Source organism: Vicugna pacos, chromosome 4, assembly GCF_048564905.1.
Source record: "Vicugna pacos chromosome 4, VicPac4, whole genome shotgun sequence".
Taxonomy (NCBI): Eukaryota; Metazoa; Chordata; class Mammalia; order Artiodactyla; family Camelidae; genus Vicugna; species Vicugna pacos.
In genome coordinates, this window is record NC_132990.1 from 9,568,989 (window position 1) to 9,590,943 (window position 21,955).

The 21,955-nt window shown below is 40.6% G+C and overlaps 1 protein-coding gene across 1 annotated transcript in view; it reads left to right on the forward strand.

The window, feature by feature from the left end:
* The first annotated feature begins 15,401 nt into the window (after nt 1-15,401).
* Nucleotides 15,402-21,955, forward strand: part of SMU1 (SMU1 DNA replication regulator and spliceosomal factor) — a 28,373-nt gene continuing 21,819 nt past the window's right edge. Inside the window, exons 1-4 of the mRNA XM_015249962.3 lie at nt 15,402-15,553; nt 18,325-18,535; nt 19,888-20,040; nt 21,062-21,172. Coding sequence (XP_015105448.1) covers nt 15,528-15,553; nt 18,325-18,535; nt 19,888-20,040; nt 21,062-21,172 — 501 coding nt within the window. The 5' untranslated portion in view covers nt 15,402-15,527. The remainder of the gene's footprint in view (nt 15,554-18,324; nt 18,536-19,887; nt 20,041-21,061; nt 21,173-21,955) is intronic.

The window sequence follows — 21,955 nt, forward strand, 5'->3', positions numbered from 1 at the left end:
CATATGGGAGTGGTTAACATTGAAATCATCCACAAGGATGCAGGAGGCCTGGGTCACGGGGTGCAGGGAGGAAGGGAGACAGACCCCTGAGTGCTGAGGACCCATGCGGATCGGAAGAAGAAGTGGGGCTGCTTTCTGCCCCTGGAGGCATCGCTCCAGGCGGCAACAAGCAGCCCCTGGTTCACAGACAGCACAGCTCCTTCATCCCAGCGCTGAGCCCTGTCCCTTTCCCCAGCGACACCTGGTGTCTAGTGGGGCTCAGCACAGCATTGTCCCAGAGCTGCTAGGGACCGTGGGGGAGGGCGGAGAGACAGGCAGCTCTGCTGAGGCCTGGACTCCTGCTCAGCTCTCCCTTTCCCTTCTTGGTACCTCTTCTCTCCCCCACCCCCTGGCCGTAGACCTCCTCCCCAGAAGAGGGCAGCTGACACACTATTCCCAGTCCTCCGAACATTCTCAGCGAATGGCATTTTCCTAAATGAAGCCAGACGCTATGTCTGATGATTCATGGTTTTTAGACAGGCCGAACCAAGAGCTCTACAAAGCTCGGCCGGGTTTAAATGCATCAGACTCCAGACCTCAGTGATTGAGGTTTCATGCGGTTTGCTCGGGATGGAAGCTACAATGAGACATGGGATGAGGAGAGCAGACCTGCTGAGGATGGAAGAAATCTCCATCATGAACAATTTGTTGGGCAATGTTTTTCAGACGCCAGCCAGGGCCCTGCCTGCCAGCTTCAAATGCTCTCTGCCTCTGACTCAGGTACTGGGGCTCAACTTTGCCTCTCACAGGCCTTTGGCTTGATGACTGGTGGGCTTGGCTAATGAGCTTGGCCTTGCTGGCTCTGCCGGGCCTGTGGGCATTCTCTCCACCTCGGGCCTGCCCTGTCTTGCAGGTTCACTGCCCACACCCTCCAGAAGACCATTTCAGGGCTTTTCTTCATGGAAAACAAGGCCTGCCAGGACTTTCTCTGGCCCTCCACCAACCCTGAGGTGAGGACACATTCTAGCACACTGTCGGAGGTGCCTTGATTTGGGAGGATGCAGGCAGGAAAGGAAGCTGAGGAAGCCCTGGACTGGAAGACCAGTGTTGACTCACTAGGTGAAGAAGGTCAGATCATCTCTGGTCCCCATGCAGAAACTGCGGGGGAGGGAGGCTGTGAGAGCCCTTCAGGGCTGCCAGCTTGTGGTTCTAAGAAAGCTCTTTGGGGTGCTTTATTCCTCCAGGCCCCTCTGCCTGTTTGAGGTTGCTGCTGGGACCCTTAAGTCAGGACTCAAGGTCAGACACAAGGTCCTTTTCTGTCAATCCAGGAAACCAGGGAGAGGGAGGGTGGAGGGAAGGGCAGCTCCCAGCAAACCTGAGGTATCCCCAGGGGCATGGTCAGTGTGCAAAGGGAAATGGGCCATTATTGCAAGCCTTCCTGGAAGGCTCTATTGCTTTTCCTCCTTCAGTCTGCCTTATCACTTGAACTGAAGGTGCAAGAACACAGAGTTCAGCTCACAGAGTGAAACACAAAACCTGCCTTCAGGGTCTCTGGTGGCCTCGCTCCTGCTTTCTCCCTCAAGTTCCACCAAAATGCAACCACCACCATCACCCCATTTGCTGAGTTTCTAACTGACATGACAATGAGTCTATGGACCACAGTGAGGAGACATGATTACATTTTAAACATTGAGCCTTTGATCTATAAACTTGCTATAATCCTCTTTTGGTTTAGGTCTTCTTTAGACTTCGGGGTCGTACACATTTTTCCTTTTTTTCCCTAGTTATCTGATATGTTTATATTGTAATCAATGATAGCCTTTTAAAATTTAGTTTTCTGTGGTTGCTGGTATATGGAAACAGCTGATCTTTGTGTATTGACCTTGTATTTATAACCATGCTAATTCTCATTTTTCCATATTCTTTTGGATTTTCCATGTATACTGTCCCATCATCTGCAAATGATGTTTCTTCCTTTCCTAACCTTATAGCTTTTATTTCTTGCCTTAAACTGTGCTGGCTAGGCCCTTTTCCTTATTTTAAATCTAGATATGTAAAAGAAAATCTTTACTATTTCATCATTAAGAATGATACTTGATGCTCTTTTACGTAGCTATTCTTTGTCATATTAAGAAAATTCCCTTCTGTCTTTTGTTTGCTAACACATGATTTTTTGTTTGTTTGTTTTTGTTTAACCATGAATGGATGTTAAATTTTATTAAATGTTTTTGGCATCTATTAAAATGATTATATGATTTTTCTCTTTTTTTTTTTAATGAGGTGAATTGCTTGGATTGGTTTTCAAATAATAAACCAATCTTGTATTCCTAGACTAGAACAAATTTAGTCATTAACTTTTTATGTACTGCAAGATTTGGTTGGCTAATCTGTTATTAAGGATTTTTGCATTTATGTTCATGAATGAAATTGGCAAGTAATTCTCCTTTTCATAATATCCTCATCAGGTTTTCATATCTCTGAAGAGTTATTTTTCCTTTTTATTTCTATCTTTAAAAAAAGAAAAATGTTTTGGTTTTGGCCACTTCTGTTGTAGTTTATTCCCATTTCCTTAAGTTATGATCAGATTTTTAAGGTTTCCTTCCTTCTACTTTATTTAGGCTTAATTTGATTTTCTTATAAAGCTTGAGATGAAGCATTAGATACTCTTTATACATATTTAAATATATTCATTTAAAGCTATAAATTTCCCTCCAAGCACATATTTAACTGCATTTAATAATTTTATGTCGTGTTTATTATTATATAGTTTTTAGTTTGAAATTTTGATTTCAATTGTGATTTTTTTCTTTTATCCAATGGTAATATAGAAATATATATATTTTTAATGGAGGTACTGTAGATTGAACGCAGGACCTCACACATGTTAAGCATGTACTCTACTACTGCGCTATTATTTCCCTATTTCCCTCCCCTAGAAATATATTTTTCAAATGTCTTATCATATGTGGGTTTTCAAATAATTGTTTTTTTGGTTATTGTTACTGGCTTTCTAGCTCAATTGCATTGTAAGCAGAAAGAATCCTCAGTAGGGATATCAACTCTGAAATTTGTTGAGACTTGCTTTGTGGTCCACTACATAGTCAACTTTCTCAAGTGTTCTTGTATGCATGAAAAGACAATGTAGTCAGAATCTGGGGGAACAGCATTCTGTGTATGCTTATTAGGTCAAATTTCTTAACTGTATTATTCAAATCTTTTATAACCTTAATGAATTTTAAAATAAAATCTTCTATACCCTTTACTTGTGAAAAATCTTCCACTATGATGGTATATTTTTCTGGTTATTCTTGTAGTTCTACTGATTCTTACCTCTTATGTTTTAAGGATATGTTATTAGGGGTTTACAAATTTAGAATTGTTACACTTTTTTGGCTTAGAGTTTTTGCTACATCAGCTTTCTTTTGGTTGGAGTCTTCCCATTATATATTTTCCCACCTTTTTACTTTTAATTTTTCTCTATCTTTATGTTTTACCTGTGTCTCCTGTAAACATGTAGTTGCTTGTTTTTTTAAATCCAGTCCAACAATCTTTGTATTTTAATTGGAGTATTTTTTTCCAGTTACATTCAAAGTAATTATTGATGTGTTTCAGTCAAAGTCTATCATTTTATTAAGTGTTTTCTATTTGTTATGTATGCTCTATATTTCTTTTTATCTCCTTTCTTGCCTTACTTTTTTAAACTGAAGTATAATCAGTTACACTGTGTCAATTTCTGGTGCACAGCATAATGTTTCAGTCATATATATATACATATACATTCATTATCATATTCTTTTTCATTATAGATTACTATAAGGTATTAAATATAGTTCCCTGTGCTATATAGAAGAAATCTGATTTTTAATCTGTTTTATATATAGTAGATAGTATTTGCAAGTCTCCAACTCCCAATTTATCCCTTCCCACCCTCTTTCCCGCCATAAGTTTGTTTGCTATGTCTGTGAGTCTGTTTCTGTTTTGTAGATTAGTTCATTAGTGTCTTTTTCTCTGTTTTTTTTTTTTTTAGATTCCACATACAAGTGATATCATACGGTATCTTTCTTTCTCTTTCTAGCTCATTTCACTTAGAATGATGATATCCAGATCCATCCGTGTTGCTGCAAATGTTTTCTTGCCTTATTTTTAAACTGATTATGTACTTAAAATCTTTTTCAACCTTCCCCTCTATTAGCTTAGAAATTATGCATTCTTTTACTATTCTTTTAGTGGTCATTACAGGGGTTACCATATCCATCCTTGATTTATTAAAGTCTAATAGGAATCTACCTTCTTCCAGGACCATGCAAGAAGAAACTTGGAACACTTTCACTCCATTACTATTGATTTCTATGTTATTGCTGTCATACACTTTAATCTCATATATATTTGAAACCTCACAGGAGATTATTATTAAACACAGCATCAATTTTGAGTTTATCCACATATTTACCATTTTCATTGCTCTTCACTCTTTTCTGCATTTTCAAGCTTCCATCTGGAATTATTTTCCTTTTGCCCAAACATTTTTACTGTGGCTCAGCTGGTGATGGACTTTTCTCATTTTCTGTTTGTCAGAAAATGTCTTTATTTCACCTTCATTCTTTTCTGATAAAATTTTTAGAATGGAAAAATTTTAACAAATGTTAAAGTAGAGAGACTAACATAAGGAACCTCTGTACCCATTTTTTAACTTCAGCAATTATCAGCATTTACTTCACTTGTTTCACTCCACACATCCCTACCCAGTCTCAGATTATTTTTGAATCAAATACCTGACATCATACTATTTCATCTGCAAATATTTCATTGCCTATCACTAAAAGATGAATATTCTATTTTTAAAACACAAATACAATAATTAAAAATAATGACTCAGTAGCGAATATTCAGTGTTCAAATTCTTCCAATTGTTTGGTATGTTTTTATTTATAATTTTTTGGAATCAGAATCCTACCTTTCTTCTTGAAGGATATTTTCACTGGATATAGAATTGAATTTGGCAATAATTTTCTTTCAGTGCTTTTAAAATAAAATTCCATTGTCTACTAGTTTCCATTGTTCTTATGAGAAGTCATGTATTCGTTTAATTGTTGCTTTCTTTTTTTTAATGTTTCATATAGATTTAATTATAATATAAATAAGAAACATTCAGTCTATATTACCAAGAAACAAAGAACAAACAAATGAAAGGGAATTCAAGTGAAAATCTCTGACTGTCTAGAAAAAAACACTTCCTAGTACAAATGGAAAAATGATGTATGAATAGTTACTTTTGTGGTTCAGAAATTCAGAGAGATACAGAATCAAAAGCATTCCAAGGATTGATAGTCAAAAAAAATTACAATTTTCAGAAACCATTCTTTATTGCCAAATTTAAACAGTTCTTTCTCCTGCTGGAATTGCTCTAACTAGAGACAAGACTGAAAGGCTCAAGGGTTGCTTTCTTTTTTTTAAAGTTAGTGTGTCTTTTTGAGCAGCTTTGCTATGATGTGGCTAGGTGTGGATTTCTTTTTATTTCTTAGTTGGACTTCTTGGATCTCTAGCTTGATGTCTTCCTTCTGCTTTGGAAAGTTTTTGGCCATTAACCCTTCAAGTTTTGCTTTTATCCTGTTCTCTGTCTCTTCTATCTTTCTGGAATTTGAGTTATTCGTGGATTAGAGCTTTTCATCATACTGTTTATGAATTGTTCCTCTCTTCTGTATTTTCTATATTTTTGTCTCTCTGCACTTACTTCTGGTTATTTTTTAATGACATTTTCCAATTCATGAATTCTTTCCTTTTTTTTTATGAATTCTTTCTTTAGCTTGTCAAAAGGACTGGTAAACCTATCCACAATTTATTACCATTGATTATTGTATTTTTACTGCTTGAATTTCCATTTAGTTTTTTTTTTGTTGCTGTTCCCAGTCCTCTGCTGAAATTCTCAGTCTTGCCTTTCAACATGGTAAACACAGTTACTTTAAAGTCTATGTCTCATAATTCTGATATTTGGAACCCCTGTGGAGTTGTTTCTATTGCCTATTGTTTTTGCTGTTTTTCATTTATGCTCTATTGAGAGTACACAGGTCATTGTATTCGCAAAACACAAGATAAAAAACTGTTTATAGCAATCATTGGAGGCCTAAGATGTCTTCCTTCAGAAGGGATTTTAGTTTGCTTCTGCCAGGCTCTTGGGAGTCAGTGGCTTTCCAGAATTACTTTATTTCAGGTTCAAGGTTTGAGATGATTTAAAGCTGACCCCTATGAGAGCCCATCTACTTCTAATTCATCCTTATTTCTAAGGTTCAGCCTTTCAGTATCTTAACCCAAGGGAGGTTCATCAGGGCTCCACACTTTGGCCATCGCTAGACTCCAATCCCTGTCCTTCTGTTCCAAAAAGCCATCTGCCTCTTGGTCATTCATTCTGGTATTGACAAATACCTGCCTCCAGGGAAAAAGTGGTCCCAAACCCCAATTTATTATCTCTTCTATGCCTCGTAGCAGATTTGTTTTATATTTTGCAGTAATCCTCAATAGTAGGACTGGGACAAATTGCAAGTGAAATTCTATTTAATCTTCTGAACCTCAGTTTTCTCAAGATGAGAACCTAGGTGTGCCCATTGGATTTGGCAACGTGAAGTCATTGGTGGCCTTGACATGAGCAGGCTTTGTGCGATGGTGGAGATGAAAGCCAGATTGAAATAGGCTAGGAATGAATGGGGTGAAGGATAGAAATAGCTTTGGGGGGGCAACTCATTCTAGAAATCTGGCTATGAAGGAAAGTGGAGAAGTGATGTGGGAAATGAAGTGGAATGACGTGGATTAAAGAAGAATTTCAAGAATGAGAGATACCAGATCATGTTTGTATGCTGACTGGAATGCTTATGATGATATATATATATATTTGCCATCCTTATGACAGGCATATTTCATACCCATATGATAAGTAAATTAACAAGTTGGATTTCCATGTCTGCATCATAGTGATGTTTTAATTAGCATGACTCAAAGTCCATAGGTCTTGCAACTCTTGAGGTCCAGCTCTGGACAGCCTTTCTTATCACATCCACAGTTGCTTCCATTTCTTCCTCAATTCACTCTTACATCATCCTTGGCCCCAGACTAAGTTCCCATCCCCTGTAACTGATTTGATGCTCCTAACTCTGGGGTTCCTACCATTCGAATTACCAGTTTCCAGCTCCTTCTGCAGGAAGCCACCAGACCCATTCATATTTATTATGTGTCAGGCACTATTCTCAGTGTTGGGAGCTCTGAAGTGCAAATTTAAACATGTCACCTCTCACTTATGTGAGACATATGTCTCCCATTTTCTCCCCATTTTCCTCTGGCTGAAGCCTTAATTCCTACCTGTCTCTCCAGCCTCACCTCTCTCACTTGCTCCCTTTCCCCAGCAGGCTACTGTGTGGGGTGAAGCTGACCTATCTGGGAAGGCGACGATTGGGCTGGGGAAGGCGAGGGCTCTGGGTGTCAGAGCTTGTCTGCCCAGCCTGAGCCAGCTGTCCCAGGGCTACCCTGTGCCTGGAGAGGCTCTGTTTTCCTTGCCTGGGAGCCCCTGGGGCAGTATTTGAGCCAGAACTCCAGTTCCAGGGAGACAAATGTAGGAGCAGACATCCTGGACGAGTGAGCCAGGGCTGGGCTGTGCCAGGTCCTTTGTTTCCGACTTGGGAGAGGCTTCAGTCTTCTGTATTTTTTTCCCCAAGAACTGGGGATGGGCCATGTGGGCACCACAGTGGCCAGAATCAACAAGAAAAACAATATCTTGGGGAAAAACCTACTCCCTTAAGTCACTGGATTGTCTGGTGTGTATGTGTATCAGAGTTTCTGCGTCTGTCCCATGATTATGCGTGTCTACATATGTGTATTTCATACTTGTGTATGTACGTGTCCCTGTGTCCCTGTGTGTGTACCTGTCTGTGTTGTATGCTGGGAGGGAGAAAAGGGGAGGGTCTGTATTGTGTCCTGTGTCAGTGAATTAGTGATGCCTGCCTGTGCTGTGTACATCTGCATGTATGTCTGTACCCTGTGTCTGGCTGTATCTGATATGTTTGCATGTATTCCTAAGTTTATACATTTATATGTATTTGGCCCCCAAATTCCAGACTTTTTCCATTCCAACATTTCTCCTTTACTCTCCTTCAGCCACTCCATCTTGTGGTTATGTCCTAAGTCTTATCATCAGTGAGAAGGGCTCCACCTCAGAATCCAAGGTTTCAGGCTCAGACATGCCCTCCTCTCTCTCCAGTTTTCTCATGGTCTGACTCTCCCCGCACTTGTCTTCCACCTCACTGGGGCCTCAAGCTTTCCATGGCTCCCCATCTCTGACAGCCTTGACCTCCAGGTGTAGCCCCTTAACAGCTCTCTCCTCAGCACCCTCGCAAGTCCTAACCTCTTCTCACTTTTACTCCATCTGGCTGATTCCCAACAACGTAGTAGAGCCTCACTGGAGAAAAATCATACAGTTGGGTGGGTGAGTCTACATAAAACTCATCACCTATAATCATAGCTGGGGATTCCTCTACCTGATACAAACCGCCTTCTGGTTCCTGTTTACAGCTATTGCTTTTTCCATCAGCACCCTTTTCCCCATCCCAAGTGCTTGGGTTGATCTCAGCACAAATACCTTACCTCCTAGCATTTCAGAGAACCCCCCTCCCCCAGCCTCCCAAGGGTCATGGGTGTGAACTTCCTCCATTTCCTGCCCCTTCCCACCTCCAAACTGGTCTGCAGCTTCACCCATTCGCATCTCCTTTTCCTGTGTTTTGGTGTCCTCCGTCACATCCAAGGCTAGATCCATCCAAAAACATCCACCTCAGTTGTCTTTTGTCAGTACTCTTAATCAAAAGTGACAGAATCCCAACCCAAACCAGCTTAAGGAGACAAAAAGGGAGCCTTTACCAGCTCTCACAACTAGGATGCCCAAAGTTGTGTTTGCTTTAGGAACAGCTAGATCCAGGATCTCATGTGATATCGCCTGGATAATGTCATGATCCTGTGCCTCACTTTCCCCATCCATAAAATGGGATATTAATAGTCCCTACCACACTTTTTATGATGACGAAAAGCCACCAGAAACCTAGGTAGCACCCTACGTGGCTCTTATCTCTCTTTTTCTCTTTGCAGCTGGATTCTTTTCTTTACAACTTGACTTTTTTCTTCCTTAGTCAGGCAGAGAAAGTGACCACCTACAACTCCTCAGCACTTCAGGTCAGTTTGAACTAGAGTATTTTGACCCCAATCCTTAGTTCTTGGAAGAGAAAATCCTATCGGCTTCATTTGGGTCAGTGTCCATCACTGGGCCATTCAGGTATGGTGAGAAGAGAAATACCTGGTAAAATGTAGCTGTAGCAGGCCCACCTCTGAGTGAGGATAGTTGGAGGGGGAAAGAAGAAAGAATTGTGAGTTGGCCAGACATTCCAAAATGTGTCCATAGCATTTGGAGAGTGGGGAATCCCATTCTGCTGTAAGAGTAGGAATAATGTGGGGAATGAACTTGGAGCCCTTCCCTCAAGATAGTTAAAGCCAAGCATTCCAGGTGTCTCAATTTGATTATTATTCTATGCCCCGGAGTCCCTGGAGGCTGAAGAAAATTACTCTGACATGGAGATCAGAGATGCTATTCAAGAAAAGGACAACAGTGGGAACTCCCTGTGGGGAAGCACAGGGCACTGCTGGGGCTTGTCCCGGCCTGGACCTGTGGATTCCACCTGCAGAGATCCCAGATCAAAGAGGTGTTAAGGGAAACCTTTGGAAACTACAAGTGCTAACCAGTCATGGTGTGAGGAAACAGGCTGTCCAACCCTGGCCTCCCAGCTGAGCCCCAGGCTTGTGGGAGAACACTTTCAGTGTGAATAAACACGGGGCTAGCCACGCACCTCATTGTGGCTTTGGGTCACATGGGTAGAACTGGCCAGTGGGGACACAGACAGGGATTCCAGGGGTTAAGACAAAGCAGAGGATTACAGGGGATCAGCCACCCACCACCTGGTGACACATGAGCTGGTTACGAACCCATCTGTGAGAGCAGCATCGACTCGAGGAGGGAGGAGTCCCTCCCTCCAAAACTAACTAGTTTTCGATTTCAGTTTGACTTTTAGTATTAATTTTCTTATTGTGTTAAGAAACATAAGTAAGAGCAGGGCTTTTACAATTCTTAATATATAAAATAATAAAAAAAATTTTTTTAATGATGATAATGTCAAACTTTTATTCAGTGCTTACTACATAGCAGGCAGGCAGTGCTCTAAGCATTTTGTATGCATTAACTCATTTAACCCTCATAACTCTGAGGTAGTACTATTATTGTCCCTATTTTACAAATAAGGAGACAAGGCACAAAGAAGTTAAGCAACGTGCCTAAAGTTGCGCAGCTGGTAAGCGGCTGGGCCAGGATTCCCACCCAGGCAATCTGTGCTCTTAACCACTCTCAGTACTGCTGCTCTCACTCCCAGTGTGTGAATTGCTTAAGCTCTTTGGAAGAAACAGCCTCCCGCAACCTATCTCAAAGAAAGGAGGGGTTATTCAAGGAAAGAATTGGGCTAAAAGAAAGAAGTAGAAGCACCGAAATCTGAAAAAGTCACCATGGCGTAGGCCTTTAGGAGTCTGGAGGTTCTCTAGGGCTCAAAGGTCACTCCAGCATCCTTAGCAGCAAGGTGGAGGTCAAGGCTCCCCACCCCAGAGTCCCTTCATTAACACCACTTAGCACAATCTAAATGTGTGCTCTGTGCTCGCCTTGTATACTCATTGGCTTTCCTTCCCTCAGCTCCGTATCTTCCCCTCTCAGCTAAAGCTACCTCACACTCTATCTTCCTCATCTCCTAGTTTCCCCACCTTAGAGACTTTCAGCTGCTCCAATTCCTAAGTGCCTGATCTCTCCACACTTTCAAGGTCCTAAAATTGATGGGATCAACTATCTTTTTGAGCCAGTTCAGGCCGTAGGATGCTGGTCAGCCTATGGTTTGTGGGCTCTTGGGTCTACTATCTACCTCTAGTTCAGTCAGTTTGGATAGGGAAGGGGATTGGAGTCACACGAAACATGATTCCTATGGTTGTCCTTTTTGGTGGTTCTGTGAGTAAGGCTGTTTCCTTGGAAGGTATCTGTCTCCATGATTAAGCACGTGTAGCTCAGGTCCTGGCCAAGCCTCATGTCATCAGCCTAGAACTATTCTCTGTGCCCCAATTCAGTCCCATTTCATTGCCCTCCTTGGACAGCATCTTTCCTTTCTGCTTCCCTCTGTCCTATAAGCCTGGACTTGGCTAGTCCACTGAGGACAGCCTCCACAGCCATTGATCTGGACACTGGCCAAAGAAAGAAGGGAAGGTTAGTTAGCATAGCTGAATTTTTACAAGCTTGGGACTCACTCTCTGTGAGATCTGGGTGGTGCCCTTCAGTTCCTCTTTTCCACTTTCTTTTCTGTGTGATGGGGCTCTTCAGTGCCTCCTCCCAGCCACACAGACCAGACCCTGCAGAAAGGGTTGGCTGTCCACCTGACAGTCATCCCACTAGCTCCATCTCCTCATCCTTGCTGGGTGCATTGCAATTGTGTTTTGATGCTCAGGAAAGTGGTAACTTCACAGCCCCAGGGGGCAAACGAGCATGTTTAGGCCACCCATGGTAATTCCATTCCCCTTGCCAGTGATGGCTTCAGCTTGACAATGGACATATGACGCCATCTTGGCCAATGTATTAGCTGAATGGGGAGGGTTTGGGGGAAAAGTTTTGTCCGTAATAAAAATTAATCCATGTGTAGAAAACCCCCTTTTGACTCTCAGATCAGGGCCACATTGTAATCTCTGAAGGGAACAGGCTTGCTCTTTTGGATTTACAGAAAAACATATTTTGTTCCAAGTTGGAACAGGTGGCTTTAGTTCAAGTAGGTATACAAAAAAGATGAAGGTCCTTTATCAGGGATGATGCAGAGACCTGCCTTGGTATAGGAGGTGGGAATTAAAAACGAGGAAGTTGAGTTAGAAGACCTCTGAGTCATGTCCTGCCATGAGCAGGTAGAATTGTGTGATAATTTTTCTCTAGACTTTATTGTCATACGTTAGAAGCAATTGGTATAATTTAATAGGAGGGGCCAAACTTTTGCCCCAATTGAGTGCTAAAGCACTCAAATATTGACTCTGCTTTCTACTTCCTTTGTCCAATGGGTGATTTCTCTCCCATACACCTCTCTTCCTTAACAACCAGTTAGACACCGGTTGGCCTGGTTAACAATGGCAGCTTTTCTATGGTTGGCCTGCCCTCTGCTGGATTAAGGAGGATTGCCGAGACGTGGACTTCTGGGAAGGGCCAGCTTTCCAGAAAGGGTACGTGCTCAGGAGACCGGATTTCCCTTGGGGTCACTCTAGGATGTTTGTTCACCAGAAATTAGGTCTAGGAGGCTGTGACCCAGCTCTGAGTGTGGGGTGGGAAGCTTCCTGATGAACCTGATGAACTGCCTGGTTTAAAGGTTAAAAGTTGTCTGTGTTGTGTAACTGTTTGAGTTTCTTTATCCATGTACAGAGGGAGAGACGTGAGAGACTTCACTTGTGTTAAAAACAAAATTTCCTAGACATACTGATATTTAGCAATTGTTAAAGTTTATCATCTTGCTAACAGGGGATCAGCAAGATAATAAAGTTTATGCTTTGGGTATGGAAAGGATATGGAAATTGATGGGTTATATAGCTGGGATATAGAAGACTTACACAAGCAGTTTTGGGGGAAAACACCTCCCCAATTAGGTAAAGATTGTAGTTTCATTACATATAGTAACAAATGTCATATTCAATCCCATTATTACAGAGGAAACATGGATGAGGAGGCTTTGTGTTGCTGGGGGCATTGGCTGTCAATTAGAGATTAAAAATCCAGTACATTTTAGAGGCAAAGAATGAGGATACATCTGTGGCTGCTAACTGTAATCATAAAGTTTCATTTCTTAACAATGGTGTCTGTTGATCTAATTGTCATGGATGCACAAACCACAGACACAGCAGCAAATAATGAGTTCTGATCTGAAACAGGGCTCTTGGCACCAGGAATTTTTCTCAAGCAGCAAGCAGTGCAGCTAGCATATAGTTTACACCCTCCCAAACCTCCACCAACCCACACACCTTTTTTCCTTTAGTTTAGAGGCAATTTTTTTTCTCTGAAATTAGAATTATCAGAGATTGAATTTTTCCCACATAAGTTAATTTTTCAGATAACTGTCATTTGCGCCTTTAAGTACTGTAACTTTTCTTCTTGAAAATTTAAAAAAAGATTTTAATTTTATATGCTTATGAAAAAGAATTCTAATGATGTAGAAAAATGAAGAGAGTATGAGTCCACATTCTGTCACCCAGATGATATTAGATAAACATCATCCAAAGAACCTTTATGTATACATAAAACAGCAGACCAGGTAGACAGATAGAACAGGCTCACAAAACTTATTCTGAAAATCCTGAGGCTAGACATGTTTTAGAGTTTGGAATTTTTTGTATTTTGGTAAGATAATATGGTATATATGCTGTATATCTTATAATACCTTCCATCAGGATCTAGGTGATACTTCATAATTAAATATACTAACATTTCTGCATATGAATGTTTAAAAGGTTGCAAATAGCCTCACTTAAATTCAGGACAGATTTTGCTGCTAAACGACTTATAAAATAACTTCAATTTTCACAGCTCGTTTGATTTCAGAATTACAGGTAAAGAATTTTGGACCTGTGCTTTCATAGAATAGGATAATATAATACATGCTATTTTTTTTAGAGAAAAAGTAATCAATTTAATTGTACACACAATTGACTGAATAAATAGAAACTGAAGACGAGACCAAAGGAACTGCCATACTATACAAAATGTTTCTTTATCGCAAGAGATACTATTTTTAAAACTACCTTTCTAAGGTTAAAAGAAGAGAGTAAGAAAAATAATGAGAATGGAGTTACCATGTTGGAATAATTTCTGATGGGCATCTTCCAACATGTTTTCAGTACTATTAGGCTCAAGGCCCTCCAAATATTCTGTAACTTTCTCTTTGGTACCCTTAAATTCATAAGTAATATAATCTACACATATAGATAATGAAACAAAATTAATATAGTGCCTAATATCTAGGAAAAATAAAAATAAATTAATTTGTTATATCGTAGTATGTACTTCAATATCTAAATCCTTGGACATTACTACTAAAGACATAATGAAGCAATGAGATGCTTGCTCTATGTATAATAAACAAGTTTGTATTTAATAGAAATTGTAAGAAGAGAAGCCATTCCATTCAAAATGAAAGCAGAGGTGTGATGGACAACAGAATAAAACCCGGTATTAAGTAATTATGGAGAAGACTTATTTGTACAAGAGAAATAGGAAAGTAACCTTAATGGAAGTAAGAATAACGTGATAAATACTAGGTGGAGAAAATGAAGGCTTATGTTATTGATGAAAATGAGCAGTGTCTTCTTTTCAAGGAAGACATAATTTTCTATGTCGAGTCATGAGATGGGATAGTGAAAGAATACATCAGAAATCATACACGTATCTACATACCTCACATTTAGATTTTTAAGAGGTTTGAGGTCTTGGAGACTATGTCCTTCAAAAGTTGATAGGAAATTGGAAAAATCTGAAAAAAGCAGTATTTAAGAGGCTACAGAGAAGTTATGTGGCAGACCTTTGGAAAAAATATCAGTTAGGACTGAAAGCCAACAGGAACTCTCCATATGAATCATTTCAATGTGTAATTTTCACAACATAGATTTTTTATCATTGTGCTGCAAATTTTTTCAAAAAAATTTTTATGCTGCAAATATTTTTAAAAAGATTATATAGGATGGCAATAAAATTTTGTAAAAAAATAACCTTTATGAAATTCATTGGTACCTCTATAGTTCATTTGTCTCTACTAATTTAATAATGTATAGTTTAAAGTCTATTAAAAGAAGACTCCAATCTCTCCCTTTACACATTTTCATTTGGTTTCATTGTTTTGCCAGTAATTGTACCACTGCTGTGAAACCATTTTCAACTAAATACTTATCTGGAAATGCTTAGTTGGAATTAGCTCTTTCCAAGAAATGATTGTGCAAACCCTGAGTCCCAGACCTTTCATAATTAGGTTAAACTGTGTTTTGGCTTCAAAATCTTTCACTTATTTAAAACTCAGTGAACTCTTCCCGCAAATGTTGGCTAGTGGTTCACGGGTTTCCAATGTATTATTCTCCCAGTCAAGTATTGTATGTTCAGTTCCATCTTTAAGTCTAGTCAACTAGATTTAAAAATTAAAAAAGCAAAATTTAAAAACCAGTCCTTTAAGCACAACACTTTCCCCAGGAAGGAGAACGGACACTTCTCCAGTAACTGGCGCGTAGGTTCCAACTTTTGACCGTCCCTCGAAGCTCCGCCCCCCACGTACTCCTTGCCCCTCTTCCGTACACACCGCCTCCGGAGCGGGCGTCGGACGTCGGACGTCGAGCGGAAGTGACGTGCAGGGGCCGCCGGAGGTGTCGTTACTGCGTTGCGCGACTGGGTCTGAGAGTGGAGTGGGGCCTGCGTCCGGGAACTTAGCGCGATGTCGATTGAAATAGAGTCTTCCGAGTAAGTCCCTTGGTAGCGGATATTCGCGAAGTGGCGGGGGCCGGGAGGCGAAGGTTGGAAGTGAGGGGGTGGCAGCTGCTCGGAGGAGGCGTCCTAGAGGCTGGGGAGTGGAGGGGCATTTCCTTTTTCACAAAGAAGCTTCTTGGATCTGGCAGTGGAGGAGGCGGGCCCTCAAAAAAGCGGACGAGAAGCCCAAAGCCCCATGGGAGGTGGCGCTGGGCTAGGGGAAGGACGTGCCTTGGAGACCTGAGTTCTAGTCCTCGTCGACTCCTGGTGCGCCCTGTGGCTGAGCAGATTAGCCACCCAGTCTGGACTCCGGTCTGACTGTCTGCACAAGGGGCCTGGAGTCACAGCCTGCCTTCTCTTCCTGCCCCCATTGAGCAAGTGTGGTTTGTTTCCTCTGTGCTTGTACGGCCCTCTGCTTTCTTCTGCCTAGCACTTAGCCAGTATTGTCACTGTTTATTTGCCCACCCTGCCATCCTCTAGGCGCCGAGGGACTCCTTTTCATTATAGTCCTAGTTACTAGCACACCGTACAGACTGAATGATTGCCTTTGAAATTAATGAACGACTAGCTGTTTTATCAGGTTGTATCTGGCGCTGAATTTTGGTTAGTTTGTGAGCTCTGTAGCCACAAAAGAGGGACAGAATCTGGAGGTTGAGCCAGGAGAATGATAGATTTGGGGAAAAAGAGTCTAAGGAGTGGCTGGAGAAGGTCTTTAGTGAACTTCTCGAGGACGTTTAGTGGACTTCTCCAGGATGCCATCCTCCAGTTTGGTCTTGCCAACACTTAGTAAATGTAACATTTGTGCCCTGAGTGTAAGTCCATAAGTGTTCAGAAGACCTGCCTTAGGGAGAAGAGACGTTTATTCATTCACCAAGTATTGAAGTCTGTTGTGTACTTGTTCTAGACCCTGGGAATATAGTAGTGAATGAAAGACAAAAATCCTTGCCCTTATAGAAAGTGCACTGTGATTGAGGAAGGCAAACAGCAGACAAAAACAGTAAGTGAAACAGGCTTAGCAGATGGTGGTAGGTGTTGTGGAGAAAGATAAAGCAAAGAAGGGTAATGGAGAACGCTGGCAGTGAAGACAACTAAGTCAGGGCAGGAGTTGGAAAGGATTCCATGCTTTGGGGCCTGAATAAAAGCGAGAGCTGACCATTCTCCCAGCCTTGGGCTGCTACTAAGCATTTTCTATGCTATTCACACTATAAGCAGTGGAGTCAACTTTCACCAGCCCTACAGGGTAGGTATTTTTCTTAGCAAGTGAGGAAACAGGCAAATAGATGTTAACTGACTTGTCCAGAATAAGTGACAGAACTCTGATTCAAATCCCAGCCTGTTTCCAAAGCTTTTAGCTCTTCATGTGCTACATTGTATTTGAAGGAAGTGGATTTGCTTTTGGCTATGTCAAATATGAATTCTTTGCAAGGATGATGTCTCATTTGGGGAGTGTAAATGGAAGTATGTTGTGGAAGATAGTGTGGTACTGGCATAGCAGGGATCCAAGCCTGGGTATCTCTTAAAGGGACCGTGAGATAAAAGACTGCTCTGAGTAGCAGTAATCAGTTCCCTCTGTAGGAACTGTTCTTAAGTTTTCCTGTCCGTGGTGCATGCTCTCACTGACAGCCACACTGTCAGTCTGAATCTTAATTTTTCCACTAATCTCTGTTACATGGTCAAGTTTAGATCTGTAAAATGGACATAAGAGTAATGCCATCCTCATAGGGCTGTTTTGAGGACATTTAGAATCCAAAATGCTTAGAACAGTACTTGATAAATAATAAACACACAGTGAACATCGGCTATTGTTTTTTGATTATTATTTCTCTCCAGGGAAGGGGAATTGACTAAATTCCAATCTGAAATCCCTTCCAACCAGGACGGTGAGACCCCCCTATACTAGCGCTGTCCAGTAGAAATACAGTGTGAGCCATGTGTACTTTTAAGGCAAGAGAAGGAGAACAGTGTAGCACAGCATTGTGCAGTGATCTTTTACTGTCTCTGTGAACATATTCTTCACCAGACTCCTTAATACTAAGCCCAAGATCAAGTTTTAATTATATATATTTAACTATAAATAAGTTTTCTGTTACATGCTGAAAATTATTGCTTGTTCTCTCAATATTTAGAGATTGTCTGGGTCCACTTTTCCTTGGGAAACTGAATCTACAATGTTTTTATTTCACTTGTCCTGAATATTTGGTAATAAAGACAGTGGGTAGGTATTGTTTTTGCAAGTGAGGACACATAGCTTTGTTTTAATTTTATGTGCAATATAGCTCTACTTATTTGTGTTCAACAAATCCCTTTTAAGAAAGTCTCAATTCATTTTTTGGATTGTCATTTAAAAAATGAACCAAATCATCCAGTCATTTGGAATGTTTTGTGTCAATGACTAGGTTTAAAATATTTTACTAAAGGTGTGCAACAGGGTAATCATATGAATTAATGAGAAACTTGGCATAATAAAAAGATCTCTGACCTTGAAAGTAAGAGAATCTCCTTGGTACTAACTTGCTTTCTAGCTAACTGTGAGACATTGGGCAAATTATTTCCCCTCTCTGAAACTCAGTTCTCCTATTTCTGAGTAGGAGGTAGGACTGGATGATCCCTAAGGTCTCTTGTAACTTATATTCTGTGACTTTTTTGGAAAGTAGGTAGTGAAAGGAGGATGGTTGAGTAGGAGAAATAAGCTGGGGTGGGCTTTATTTTGTGGCCTCTGTGGTGGGTGAGGATCCCTGAGCTGAATGACTTCTTGCTTCTTTCAGTGTGATCCGTCTTATCATGCAGTACCTAAAGGAGAACAGTTTACATCGGGCATTAGCCACCTTACAGGAGGAGACTACTGTGTCTCTGAACACCGTGGACAGCATTGAGAGTTTTGTGGCTGACATTAATAGCGGCCACTGGGATACTGTTCTGCAAGCTATACAGTCTCTGAAATTGCCAGACAAAACCCTCATTGACCTCTATGAACAGGTAAGAGTGAGGGTGATGCTGAGCCCTATAGGTTGGTTTATTGTGGGCCCCCTGACTAACAGGCATTTGTAAGCATTCCTTGAAGTATTATAGGGCTGTAACAGCCCTGAAAATTACACTGTCAAAGTTTGAGTGCTATTCTGTATTTTTCTGTCTTGGAAAAGCTAAGATTCTCCCAAATTGAAATTATTTCTTAAGTGACCATTAAATGAATTATTCTAACACCAATTGTTCTAATACCAGCTAGTGTACTACAATTTAGTTTTGGCAGTAACCACCCAGAGTGAATGCAGTCCCCACAAGTTAAGGGCTCCGTCCTCCACAAGACTGCCTTTACTTCAGACACCAGCTACACTTTGGGGTCTTGGGCCACCTGTTCTTCTGACCAACTGGCTACAAATTTGGGGGTCCCCACGACCCCCTTAGAATTGATAATTCACTAGAATGACACAGAACTCAGGAAAGTGACATACTAATGATTGCAGTTTTATTATCAAGGGTACAGCTTAGGACCAGCTGAATGAGGAGACATAATAAAGGGTGAGGTTTGGGGAGGGTACTGAACCAGAGCTTCCAATACCTTCTTCCTGTGGAATCAGGGTTTGTCTCTCACCTGGCACATTAAGATATTCACCAAGCAGGAAGGTCCATTGAGACTTTTGGGGAGTTTCATTTAATCTCTAGTTCTTCAGCCCTCCCCAGGGTTGGACTTGCTCAAAGCATCTGCCCTCTAATCACACAGTTGGTCCTTCTGGTAACCAGCCCCTATCCTGAGCCATTTCCTTAGCACTAACTCAGGTGTGATGCAGAGGGCTCATGAATAACAAAGATATTCCTATCGTTGGGGAAGTTCCAAGGATTTTAGAAGCTCTTTGCGAGGAAACCAGGCCATAGATCATAAAGTTATTTATTATACAACAGAACAGTGTGCACTTTCTGAAAAAAAGAATGTAATGTGGTTTGCAGTAAAAATAGGGAAGTGGGATTGTTTCTTTACAGTCCACACGAGTTTAGTAATTCTCTAAAGAAAATTTTGGTAACTGGAGAAAGGTTTCTTTGGAACTTATTGAGATATTCCCATATTTAGTTTTCCTCAGCATGTGTATTCTAAACAAGAGGCCTGAGAGGAGAGGAGATTGGTAGATAAAAATGAAGGATGGAAGTTGAAGGATTGAGTTATTACTTTACGATTACTTTAGTTGTCTACCTGAAATTGCTTGTGAAAAGGAGAAGGGGCATTTCCCAATATTGAAAATCACTTTGGCGGGCCATTTCTGGGTCAGAAACTGTACTGAAAAAGAAATATTAATAAGGGAATGCATTGAAACTGCCATTTTCTTTCAATTATCCAGGTTGTTTTGGAATTGATAGAGCTCCGTGAATTGGGTGCTGCCAGATCTCTCCTGAGACAGACTGACCCCATGATCATGTTAAAGCAAACACAGCCAGAGCGGTATATCCATCTGGAAAACCTCTTGGCCAGGTCTTACTTTGATCCTCGAGAGGTATGACTGTGGTAATGAAAAGAAATTGTTAACTTTGTAAACATGCAATAATGTGATCCTTTTTTAACCATTTTATTGGATACTTTTTGCAATTTTGATTTAATTTTTGCGAATGATACTTTTTAATTTACTTTGGTTGAAATCTGCGTGTGTTAAAGAGAATTATCTTGTTCTGAGTTTTCTCAGTGTTTGAGGGCCTTCCCTTCCCTACACACCCCGGCTTTTAGGACTGTGTGTTGATTAGTGAAGAAGCAGAATGTTTATTCTGGTATCACTTCCACATTAGCCCAAGTACTTAACTGGCGCTGAAGCGCTGCCTGACTGCTGGTATGTTCACTGTGCATTTGTGTCCCTTGCCACTGACAACTCTAGTTTCCTTCCAGTTCTTTTAGTCCTTAAAACCTTGTGTTTTGCTTCTCAGCTGACTATGCTTACTGGTAGAGCATGGTGACTGATACTCTTTTTTCTTTCAAAACCTTATCATATGTATAGTTTCATTCTTTCTCACCCAGCCTTTTAATAGAAGCTGGTCTAAACAGGAGGAAGAAGAATTTAATAGGCACTGGATAATGGGAAGTCAGAGTAAACTTGCAGAAACCATGAGGGTAAAGGAAGGAGTTTAGATTACCGAACAGAATTTAAGTTAGAACTTCTGGGCTGGGAGTCATTGACGGAAACAAATTACTGAAGAATATAAAAGAATCTTTGGCTCTGCAGATTTTTCAAACACTGAAAAAATTACTCTGGTTCGACATAGTCTACTTGGACTCTTTTCAGAAATAACTGTGGATTGGCTGAGCTCAGTCTATCTCAGCTCATACTTTTGAAATGCAAGTCGGTAGACTTTGAGAAGTTGTCTTTAAAAACTAATTGATTTGATTAATCCTCTATGTAACTGGGTAGTTTCTTTTTATGTTTTCCTTTTTGAATATTTCTGCTTGATTATTATTATATATGTATTAAGCACATTCATATATTTTGCTGCTTCTTGGAAACGATGCTACCCCCTCTCCTTTTCCAGGCATACCCCGATGGAAGTAGCAAAGAGAAGAGACGAGCAGCAATTGCCCAGGCCTTAGCTGGGGAAGTCAGCGTGGTGCCTCCATCTCGTCTCATGGCATTGCTGGGACAGGTAATTAAAGTCTGTGGAACTGAAATTACTCTGAACTCCTGGTAGTGTTTCCTGTATATAAACAGTATGTATGAGCTAAAAAAATCAGACATCCTAAAAACTGGGAAATACCTATAGGGCTGCTTGTACCAACAGCTGTGCTGTGCCACCTTCATCTTTCCTGGGAATGTCAGGATAGTGGGTAAGGGTGTACAGTCTAGAGATAGAATTAGGGTAATTGTAGAATTTATCATCCTATCTGGTATACCGTGAGGACACTGTTGATCATCGTGCCAAAACACTAAAACAAACTGGAGCAAATATTCACCATAGTTAGAATATGAGCTCTCTCACCAGCTATGTAGTCTTCAGCACATGACTTTTCTGGTCCCATTTACTTATCATAGTGTTGTAGTTGTAGTTGTAGTTGTAGTAAGGGTTAAATGAGATAAAATGCACTTAAAGCAATTGTGTATTATCTGGTACCTTGTAAACACTCAGTAAATGGTAGCTGCTGGTGGTGTTTCTTTTTTTTAGTAGTGGTAGTACTAGCATTGTCATTATTTATAAAGCTACCTAGAGTAATAGATGTTTTATAAACAGCACAGGGCACAAATGATTAATAGAGATGTAAATAGCCTCTTGGCACTAAATCTGAAATTTGAAAAGGGCCCAATATCTTTTTGTTACAGGCTTACAGTGATTCTGAAATTCAGGATTAAGCTGCTTTTTTCTTAATTTACTTCTTATCAAAGTAGTAGATGTGCATAATTTAAGTAGTACTTCAGGGCTTTTAGTGAAAAA